This window comes from Barbus barbus, assembly GCF_936440315.1.
Source record: "Barbus barbus genome assembly, chromosome: 40".
Lineage (NCBI taxonomy): Eukaryota > Metazoa > Chordata > Actinopteri > Cypriniformes > Cyprinidae > Barbus > Barbus barbus.
In genome coordinates this window covers 26,252,400-26,264,258 of record NC_136718.1, presented here as the reverse complement: position 1 = coordinate 26,264,258, position 11,859 = coordinate 26,252,400, and the positions used below count along the sequence as shown (strand labels likewise).

Here is an 11,859-nt window from a genome sequence, read left to right as displayed (position 1 = left end):
TATATATATATATAAAAAACAACAACTTTGGATGGCAATATAAATATGATGCACTACTTCTACAAAATCAGTAAAAAATGTGTTAATGTTTCTAGTTTCAGAATTAGGTTGTTTTATTTTGTCCCATCCATCCAAACACAATTTGGGTGGATGGGACAGCATAATTTGGGAAACACCATCATGGTAACACACGATACTTAATGCAAACAACAGAAGATGTAACAAAGCCCAAATGTACATAACTGATAACAAAAACTATTAAAAAACATGATTATTTAAACAAAATACTTTAAAATGTGGAGTGTCATGCAGGGAATTCTGGGAATATCAGTTTACAGTTTTTGTAAATTATACATTGATTTATTTTTTACTTCTAAAAACTGTACAATTAACAGCATTTAACTGTAAAATTAAATTAAATATCTGGTTAGACCTTTTACAGTTTTTCCCTTTATATAGTACGTGAAATTACTGTTAACCCATTAACAGTTTTTTTCGTAGCATTTTTACAAAATATTAGTTAAAATTACACTTGTTTTTTACAGTGCATTTGTCAGAGAATGCAATAACTTTGCGACTGACTGCAAATATTTCTGAGGAACGCAATGCATTTTTGGCAGAATGAAAAACGTTTAGAGGGTGAATGCAAAGTTTCACAATAAGAGTAACACAATACATTTGCGAGAGAAGGCAAAATGCTGGCTACTGCAAAGGATTCTGGTAGAAGTGTGTAATATTTTTTATATTTCAATGAAAAATTAAAATTAAATGCTTTGGCAAAAGAACACAAAACAATATCAGATATAAAGTTTTCACTGAGGTAGCCTATGTTCACACTGACTAAAGCTAGAAATAATTCTGGAAATCAATAGCTATGTTTCCATCACCGTTTTTATGCGCATTTTGAAGTATCGCATCAGAAACGACTGATTGAAATGCCAAATTTCGAATAAAAATCCCTTAATTCGTAAAAAGTTTTTACGCTCACTTGAGGTGGTTTTTGACCTGTGGGGAAAAGGGTTAATGCCAATAATAGGAGATGGAAATGTATTTGACGAATAAATTCCTCCATACACATATAAAAAAAAAAATCATGTGACTTTGTGAAACGGTGCTTATTTTTAAATGTTTCATGCAATATTTAAATTTTGCACACAAGTAAAATTCGCAACTTTGGATGGAAACCCCGCTAATAAAAACTGGCGACTTTACACAGTGGGAGCGACAGCAACTTAACTTAATACAAAACGGCTGCAAAGTCATTCCTAATATAGGGGACTATACCATTACCTGGAAGACACAGGATTTATCACACTGGTTAGAAGGGTCTCAGCTCACAAAGGTGATGAACTAATGCTGCAGTTCATAAAGAAAACACTTTTAGACACTAGATTGTACATCTATTAAATGCATTTATTGATTGTTGGCTGACATGACAGACAGCTGTTGTAAAGAAGGCTTGATGTGTGTTCAGTAGACATGACCAGTGAATTATATCTCCAGGGTGTCACCATAGTCCTGCATACACCAGCACTTACACACATACTGCGTAATGGAGGCATGGAGGTGCACGTCACCTGTTCCCTGAGTTTAACAAAGACACAATTCTCCAGGTTCAGTGGCACTGAATAATGAATGATCAGTGGTTCTCAGCCAGTGGGACAGATTGTGGACAGAAGCAAAAAAAACGCTAAACGCAAATAATAAAATGCAACTAACCATATAATCACGTACACTGTCAGAAAATGTGAAAAATGTACCTTTAGAGGTAAAACAACATGTCACTGAGGCAATAACCTTAAAAGGACAATTTGTACCTTATCCAACACTAAAACATTTACATTTATGCATTTAGCAGACGCTTTTATCCAAAGCGACTTACATTGCATTCAAATTACAGTTTTTACATTTTATCAGCTCTTGCTTTCCCTGGGAATCGAACCCATGACCTTGGCGTTGCCAGCACCATGCTCTACTATTTGAGCTACAGGAAAGCCTAAAAGGTGCTTAAGTAGCAATATACATTTATTCATTTAGCTGACGCTTTTATCCAAAGCGACTTACAATTGCTATACATGTCAGAGGTCGCACGCCTCTGGAGCAACTAGGGGTTAAGTGTCTTGCTCAGGGACACATTGGTGTCTCACAGTGGATTCGAACCCGGGTCTCTCACACCAAAGGCATGTGTCTTATCCACTGCGCCATCACCACCCCTGCATACAGCATTATATACAGCATTAAGGTACAACACTGTACTTTATCCAACCCTAAAAGGTGCATAAGTTACCTTAAGTAGCAATATACACCCTTAAGGCACAATGCTGTACCTTATCCAACCCTAACTGGTGCATATGTGCGCCATAAGTAGCAATATATACCATTAGGGGCCATACACATGTTGCACCTAAAAACACATGGAAAACACTAGCCACGCCATTTTCTCTTTTCCAACGCGCGCTGCCCCAGTGACAATCTGTTGTACATTTAAAGGCACTTCCGCACTGCATAGTTCTAGGAACATAAGCAAATGACAAATGAAAACAATATTATTTTTAAAATCGGCTGAAAATATCAAACATGTTTGATATCCTCCGACTGGATGGAATAAGACTGAAGCTAAAAAAACTGAATCTGTGACCATCATACACTACACGATTTTCTATGAAATCTGTCAACTCAAATCTGCAGACTGGCTCTGACTTTCGGCAAGTAGTGTCAACTTCTCCAGACTATAAATTGGTGGAAAATCAGGGTAAAAACTGTGTACTGTATTCCAGGCTTTAGTTATAGGAACTAGCCAGCAGGGTGGTTCCTAGAGAACCAATTTTTCCCTCGGGCGATTTTCCTGGTTGCATTCGCACCGGCAGCAGGAACTCTGAAGTAGCCACCAGCGACATCTTAACTCGTGGTATTTACAAATGTCAACAACCGGTGAATGGAGAACACCATGAACGGAGCTGTTTTTGTTGTGTGTCGCGGGTTTTGTGATGACACAGATGGAATGTAAATGCACAATTTGCACGATTGAAAGTATGAAAATCTGACTAAATCTCCTATGACGACATGCAGTGTTACATATCACTGAGGCTGAGAAAAGAACACAACAGTGCAGATAACAGGTAAATGCCATTATCGCTATTTTCCATGTTTGTGGAGTAAATATTTTTACATGGCTTTTTAAAAATACCGGATAGCCGATGTTTTGTATGCGTTTGGCCAATCAGCACACACTTATGTCATTGGTAGTTCTGATAGAACTGTTTTAGATCTCATTCTGAAGCAGGAGCTAAATTAGTTCCCCCAAATGTGTTCCTAGTTCCTGCAGAGCAAATACGCCAAAAAGCAGGAAATTCCACCTATAGTTCTTTCACACCAGGTTTCCTCTGGTGTGAAAGCACCTTATAGGTACAAGTTTTGCCCATTTTTTCTAAGTGTGCAGGATAGCAAAATAATGTTTCCCATATTTTTTTGTTCGGTTTGTCAAAGTCCCTGTGTCTTGTCAAACAAAACATGAGTCTTGAAGCAAACAAGCTGAGAACCACTAGCCTAGTTGGTAACCCCTATGTATTTGCTGCTAACCCTAGGTTAGGGAACGAGGGTTGCCATCCAGGCATGATCGTGGTTAGGTTGTGGCACAGTGAATCAGCACCAGATTCGAGGAAGAGGATCACCATAACTATAAATACAACATGAACAATAATGAAGTTGACAATGGCAAAAGAAGTTCTCCAAACGTTTCTTAAGCATCCATTTCCAGCAGGAATTCAATCTTTAAATGAGTTTATTAAATGTGCGATTCAGATAAGCATGTGTCTGTAAGAAAAGTCTGTTTAGTTCTAATTAACAGTGTTGATCATCGACTCTTGAGGTCTGTTGTCATCGGTGTTCTCATTCTCCAAGTTTTCGGCATCTCCTCCCATCTTTGATTGGTCTTTTTGTTGGCTAGAAGTTGGTTCTTGTTGGCCGGGAGAACTCAGCCCCATTTCCCGCTCTGCCGCCGGTAGGAAATCCACAAGATCTTGCAGTATGGTTTCCAGCAGCCTCACGTCCGAAGGTGGGGCCGATATTATCGAATCCACTGGCAAAGGGTCGGGTATAAACTCTTTGTGGTTACTTGCACCCATATTTCGGGAGCAGTCGGAACTACTGTGGTCGACTACATCCACCACGCAGTCATCCAGGTTTAGTGTGCGTTCAGTGGTTGGGTCGGCTCGGCCCATGGGACTCGAAGGCTCAGATAGAGGATTTGAAGTGTCCAAGGTACAACTTGTGTTCTGGATGGAATCTTGCTCAGGAGTCCCATCCCTCTGCTCGACATCAGCAGCGGTTTGGTCTATAACGTCCATGACGCGGTCCAGACAGTCGATGGTACGGTCGCTGTCGCTATCGATTGTGATCACAGTGGGAGAACGCAGTTCCCTCTTTCGCTTCCGGTGCCTCTTCTTCCTCCGCTGGACCCAGTACGGGTCAGGCGGCCTTCGTTCGTAAATGATCTCCACACTTGGAGATCGTTCCTTGCTTCGTCGCCGCTCTCGGTGCCGCTTTTCTTTGCTTGCGGTACCCTCCTTGTGCTGCCGCTGGGCTGCTCGCTCCAAGTGGCGGGTTTTGTACTTGCGTTTGCCACTGGGTTTATCCAGGCAGGATCTTTCAGAGTGCGAATCAGCGCTGCTGCTGCTGACCGACCACTTGCGGCGTTTACGACAACGCTTTGCGTCACGGGGATGGTGGGAACCAAGGAACGAGTCAGAGTCAGGTGACCTACTCCTCCTTTCCTTGGTTCTCCTCCTTCTGGAGTTGGAAGGAGAGTGTGAGAATCTCTCTTTCGCATGGCGCGAATGCTCTCTGCTCTTATTTTTAGAAGAAGAGCAGTCGCTACTGTGTGACTTAGAGACTGGGCTACCGCTCCAAACGGAAACTGCTGGGCTTTGTGTCCAGCACTGTGTTTGGCTTGGTGAGCGATCCGGTGTCTTGACGTGCCGAGATTGTTCTAAACTCTTATCCTTCTCTTTGCTGCCAGAGCACCGTTGACTTCTGTGCTTCTTGTGACCTCTGAATCCGGAGTCATCTCGACTCTGCGAAGAATGTGAACCCTCTTTGGACCGGTGACCATGGGAGAACAAGTAGTCGGATTCTTGTTCTATGTTGTGTGACCCGACTCCATCCGAGTTTAAATTCTGTGGACTGCACAAGGGAGCAGGGCCTGGGGAGGAACTAGGGCTAATTGGGATCATGTGGGACTGTAACGGGAGCTGCATTTGAGATACCTCTGATTTTGTTACTGAGGCCATTGTCTCAGTGGTGGCTGGCTCTTGCTCCTCTTCAGACGAGTCTGAAGAGAGCTGAACAAGTTCTGGAGTCCGTTCGGCCATTGGTTTCACATATCCCACAATCAGACACTCTTCCTCTTCGTCATCTTCACCCGGTCCGGCTGACACTCTGCCACTCGCCGCAGAGTCAGTCATATCCAGGGTGCTGAGGGGAGGGGCTGTGCTTGAGCTTGGCTCTGCCCCCTCGCCATGTGATTGGCTGGAAGAGGGGAGGAGGGTTGAATACGAGGGACCAGGTGTCTCATCATCCCACGCTGACTGACTTGGCAAACTTTCTGCTCCACTTGCTGTGGCAACGGATGCAAGGCGCTCCTGGACAGCAGCGGGATTCTCTGTGACATTGTCCTCACTGTCATTATCGTCGTCATCCTGTAAGAAAAGACAACAATGAAGAAATGGATAAACTGAACCAGAAACACATTACATCCTCCTGCAGTGCTCTGACATTATCTGCTTACAATAAACAGAAACACTGTGCCAGAACACTTCACAAGGGAACAGTTTTAGTAGAATTGAAAGAAAGATTTCAGAAAGAAGTTAAATTATGTACTGTTCATCATACAGAGTTATCATGAGTTAATAAGATTTTTAGAGATTTACAGACATACTAAACAATATTTAGATTTATGTATTTGGTGGACACCTTTTTGTGCATTAATCCTCACCGTGGAGGAGTATAAATGGAGGACAAGGAACAGGAAGTTATGTTGTTGTTTTTTTTGGAATGGGGGGGGGGGGGGGGGGGGTGTAATTAGGGAAACTTAACACAGGGCTCCTACCCATTTTCCATTTCAAAATATCCATACTTTTCCAGACTCAAATTTCCAAACCACTTGTTTCATACAATATTTAACAAATGGTCTATAAGCATTATTTTCAGCTTTATATTTGGTATATAGTTCAGTCATCTGTAAATATTTTTTAAATTTTTCTGGGTTTTTTTCATTGATTTTCTTGTGACAACATACAGAGACCCTAAAATAAAAAGCCCTTAGGTCTCTTTAACACATTCTTTGTAGAGGCAAAGAAACCACACCGCAAATAGGCTGATGGCACGATAGGTGGCTCAGTGTGCATTGTCCTATATGCTAAATTGAATGGTTTCTTTTTGCATAGGTCCTTGAGGTTATGTAATACGTGCTAAGAATAATGTGAGAAGAAACCCAAAATGCTTATAACCTGCATTTTGCATAATCAAAAAGTGCATTAAAGAATCACTAAACAGCTGCCACAAAATCTCCCTTATTGTACAATAAATATATTTCCATTAAATTCTTAATTTTCTATTATAAAAAACTAAATAGCAACAAAAGTTTGGAAACATAAATAATTTTCCATACTCTGCTTTCCTTTTTCCATATGTTTCTAGACCTGGAAAATACTTTTCCAAACCCCTTAGTAACCCTCTTAACAGGGACCTAATCAAGGTAATAAAAAAGAATGCCCAAGCTACCAGCTTTTTGGACCACTTGAGATGGAATGACCCTGAAAGTGAAAGCATTTTGCTAAACATCTTAAAAGAACAAAGTCATACAGGATGGAAGTAAACTCAGATAAAACGTAATGTTTGATGTTTGTGTCTCACCTCGGAGATGGCGATAACAGAAAGGTCCGAGCTGCTGCCCTCCTCGTAGCTGGGAGCGGGACAGTCGTAAACGGCCTGCTGGTCGTAAGCCTCCATGCTAAGGGTGGACCGGGCGAAGCTCACCAGCTCGTGCAGGAAGTGGTCGGTGCGCGCCAGCAGGAAGGGGCGGAGCTCATCCCGGATGGCTGAGTCCTCCATGTTGTAGTTCATAATGCGTGAGATGATGATGTTCTGCACAATGTTCACCAGTGAGCCGTGCGAACCGTACAGCACCGTGAGCTCGCGCTGCAGCCAAGGCAAAAGCCGTCGCAAACAGCCGGGATTTTGTCGCAAGAATGTGGCCGAAATATCCCTCTGCCTGCCAGCGTCTCTCGAGTTGCGTACTCGTACGCCCGTCCTATAAAGCGCGCGTCGGAATGCCACAACGTCTTGGTCGCGCAAACGCCGCAAGCTCCGCCCCTCACCACGCCCATGTCTGCACGCCGTTAATCGCAGCACTATCTGCTGCACGTCTTGGTTGTCCGCGAGTGCCGCTGCATCTGTCAGGCCATCGAGCATAACGTCGTCCTCAAGCGGAGGGGAGGAGGAAGGGGCGGGGGTTTGCGGTCTGTGGCTCCGCCTCTCCCGGGCTCGGAGAACTCGGGGGCGGAGCACACGCTCAGATAGATTGGCGTTTGGAGCTGCTCCATTCTCCGGTGGACGCAGCACGAACTCCTTAAAGTCGTTTTCCCCTTTGACGGAGTGGAATATGGAGTGGAAGGGCTGCTTACAGAGCGGACACTCGGCCTTGTTCTTGGACCACTCGTGGATGCAGCGGAAACAGAACTGGTGCAGGCAGCGGTCAAGCGACGCCACATTGTTGAAGCCGTCGAGGCAGATGGGGCATTTGGAATCGGGCGACGCGTTGGCCAATAAACGCTGAGAAGATTTGGCAGCGCTGTCTCTCTTCCTCACACGTAGCTTCATCTTAGAGGGCGCCATCATCTACAACACAAAAACATCAGCTCGTTACACAACCTTCACAGTTATGCATTTAGCAGATGCTTTTATCCAAATGAAAGAAAAAGAATTCGTAATATCCAGCGCCAGGTTCATCTGAGAATGATGCTGAAGCATTTATAAATATTTTCCCACATTACATTTTATACAAAGCAAATTTCAAATGGGATACGAGTAATTTATCACAAGAGTCAACACTTCAAGTATAATAGTCCATGTTTCTTGTGTAAACTTGAGAAGTACAAATAGGGCCCTATGAAATTTGATTTATTTTTTTGCCAAATTCCATTTTTTTCTGTTAGAAGTTTTCTGGGTTCTATTTTGATTTGTAAAACTTTTACAAAGTTTCAACAATAATATGGTATATGTGTGTGTGTGTGTGTGTGTGTGTATATATATATATATATACACACACACACACACACACACATATATATATATATATATATAGAGAGAGAGAGAGAGAGAGGAGAGAGGAGAGATTTGAAGTCATAAGATTACATCAATCTTAAAAATTGTAATAATAATTATGAAAAGTGAGATCATAAAACTGGATTTAGATTTCTGTTTATTTTAGGGCTGCAACAACTAATCGATAAAATCGATTATTATCGATTATGAAAATCATCGACAACGATTCTCATTATCGATTAATCGGGTCTGCCCACAGTGCACGTCCAACTTCAGCTGGTTAGTCAAATTACGGCACTGAATAATGCATTTCTATGGACAAAATGCATCTAAAAATAGTGGAGGAAACAGAATGAGATTCTGCCGGAGAAGCACGTGATCCAAGCTGCCCAAAACATGATAATTCTTTATTTTAAGCTTTAAGTTAATGCATAAGAGTAATGGCTTGCCCTGTCAGGCGCTTTGAAAGATGCGTGTGCGTCCTCAGCGCAAAAACGTTCAGTTTACGGTCATATCCTTATCTATAAATGCCACAAATTCACGCGAGCATTTCCATTTTTGCATAAAGGTCCGTCCTGACAGTCTGTGTTAAGTTTAAAATACCGAATGAGCGCCGGCGCGGCGGGCGCGCGCACGCGCGTCAGACGGACAGAACACAGTAGAGAGGGAGACAATTAATAGGCTTTTCAGCGCAAACATATCCATTGTGCTGAATTATCTGTTGTTGAAAGTTAATTTAAGGTTTAAAATAAATTAAAATATTTTATGAGAGTAGGAACTTTAAAGGGATAACAGCGTGTAATTGTCTGTCTGAATATAAGCATGAGACGCTCCATAACGGCCTTTTACAGGATAAAGAAATGACGAGGTGACTGTGATCAAAGTAGTTCCTGCAGAACATTACTCTTACCTGTTGGTTAACACTGAGTTTGTGTTTTTATTCGTCTTTATTATTATCTTTATTATTTTAATTTTTAATAGAGGTTTAAACTATATTCAATTTTTACAATGCTTAACAAATTTATGTAAGTTTAACAATGTGTTTATGTAAGGTTTGTGCCACTGCTGCTCTAAAGTAACAGTATTGGTGATAACCAAAATCATTTTTCGGCTTTCTGTACTGGTTAGTACTCCAATATGTGTAAGCTCTTTAGTAACAGTAGTAGGCTATTTGTAATGCTATAATATCATTATTGCTGTTATCTATGAAAGAAAACCAGAGCACTTATTTTTTCTTGTATTTTTTATTTGAGTATTTTTTTTCCGCGATACCCAATTGCAGTCAAAAAGTACATAAACAATACCAGCAAGAATGCAAGCTGTTATGAGGCCATTTTTTATTATTATGTCTAATAAATGACAATAACATTTTTAAATTTAAACAAATTTTTGACAAATTTCTAAAATATGTTTTCTCTTTATTATGATAAGTGGTCTAATAAATTAAGCACTGTATGTTTTCATAGCATTCAGTTGTCACGTTTGTTTGAAGGACATTGGGCAGAATGTGGAATAGTGTTTTTTTTGGTCAATATTTTTTTAATCCGATTAATCGATTAATCGAACGAATAATCGGCCAACTAATCGATTATCAAAATAATCGTTAGTTGCAGCCCTAGTTTATTTCATTCTGCCCTGAATAAACTATTTCACTATCAGTTGTTTATAGAGGGATTAAGGGTTTAATTAAAATGTGCTAACGAAAAAAGGATGTCAAATTAAGTGAATTCAATTATTCAAGCTTCACTTTTACTATTGCATTTTAGTATTTTGTTCTGAAAAATATAAAAAAATTGACTGTAACACAACTTGGCAATCCTTATTATGTTTAGGGTTTCTTGACAATATATGCATACAGTTAGTTTAACCCTTGTTAAATCTGCAAAATGCTAATAAATAATAAAAATGTGGGCTCATAAAAGTAGATTTTTTTTCTGCCCTGAATGAATTATTTCACATAAATATGTCTAAATGTAGTTGACACATAGTTCAGCATTAACACGTATGTAATACTCACATGTCATATTTCATGTCTTCAACCATACAGTAAAGAAATTACAATCTACTACAATTTATACACCAATTAACAAAGAATTATTACTTCATTAACAACAACAATACTATGGTTTACATTCAGTATCACCCTCTAATATACACCATTACAGTACTGTTCAAGTGCGCAATTAATTTATAAGAAGTCATTAATAATATTTTAAATAAATACATTCTCTAGTCATCACCAACCGCACAGATACATAAACACCGAGAATTATGCTCAAAATCACATAAAATATGAAAAATGTTTTAAAAATAAGCAGCTAATATTCTGTAACGTCAGTGTTTACTGGATATATCTCTCCTGCCTTCCCCAATTGATAAAACACAACCCTGTGATTATAAAACACCACTACAGACAATAAATGTATAAAGGACCGAAATATGATCAAAAACAAAACAAACAGCTACAGATTCTCACCTGATCATCACAGAGCCGCAAAAACACCGCGAATAATCCAAACCGCGCACGAAACACATCTATATCACATCAGCGCGACATCCATCGAGATAAAAACACAAAACAACAGAAAATTAACATTAAAAACCTCTGGAAGTGGAGGAGTTTCGCACTGCTGCTGAGGAACAGAACACACAGAGCGGCTCTTCCGGTGACGTCACGGCCGCGCGCTCCACCAACGGCCTGGAGCGGAAGTGCGCCTGCAGCGGGAAACACTATTATATAAACATTTGGGGGAAATAAATATATATAAAAAATGCTAAATTAATGAATGCACGTTCTTTCATTATTTACATATATATAAACACTTATTTATTAAAATATAAAGAAGACAAACAAATAATACTAAAAATAAATCAATAAATAAAAACAAATAAACAAATGAATGTTTTTATTTCTTAAAAATACAGACATATTTTTATTAGAATATAGAAAACAAATAAATGAAAATTAATGAAAAAAATACAAAACAAACAAATAAAAAGCACGTTCTTTCTTTCTTTAACAACAGATAACCATTTATTTATTAAACTATACTGAAAATAAAGAAATAATAATAATTAATATAATGCATAAAATAAACAAATAAACAAAAATAAGACTTGCTAAAATATATATAAAAACAGATAAACAAAAACAAACATTTCTATTTGGTATGTACTAAATACTAATAAATACCAAATATAAAAAATAAATCGCCCGTTTTTTCCTTAGAAGTACATTTATTTGAATATTTTGAAAATAAATTAAAAAGTAAAAACAAATACTAAATACATAAACACACATTTATATAGAACAGCAAATGCAGATATTAATGCCATCCAGCTTGAATACATTTTTTCAATCATAATAGTCCAAAACATATATGAATAATAGGAAAAATTATAATATAGTTGTTGTTTTTTATATTAAATTTGTTGTGTAATTTCCTTTGCAGTTTATAATTATTATATATATATGGAAAAGCCTATAAAAACGAACCGTCTAACAGTTTCCAGCTCTGAAATAAAGAAAGAGAAGCG

The 11,859-nt window shown here is 39.2% G+C and overlaps 1 protein-coding gene across 1 annotated transcript; it reads right to left on the bottom strand.

Moving 5' to 3' along the window:
• Nucleotides 1-1,394: 1,394 nt before the first annotated feature.
• On the bottom strand, nucleotides 1,395-10,987 carry LOC306859232 (uncharacterized protein). The gene is made up of 3 exons (XM_079400152.1): nucleotides 10,799-10,987; nucleotides 6,913-7,896; nucleotides 1,395-5,696 (listed from the first exon to the last, which is right to left on the bottom strand). Exons 2-3 carry the CDS (start codon nucleotides 7,894-7,896, stop codon nucleotides 3,837-3,839), a joined length of 2,844 nt encoding a protein of 947 aa, XP_079256278.1. The 5' UTR covers nucleotides 10,799-10,987; the 3' UTR covers nucleotides 1,395-3,836.
• Between the last annotated feature and the right edge of the window lie 872 nt (nucleotides 10,988-11,859).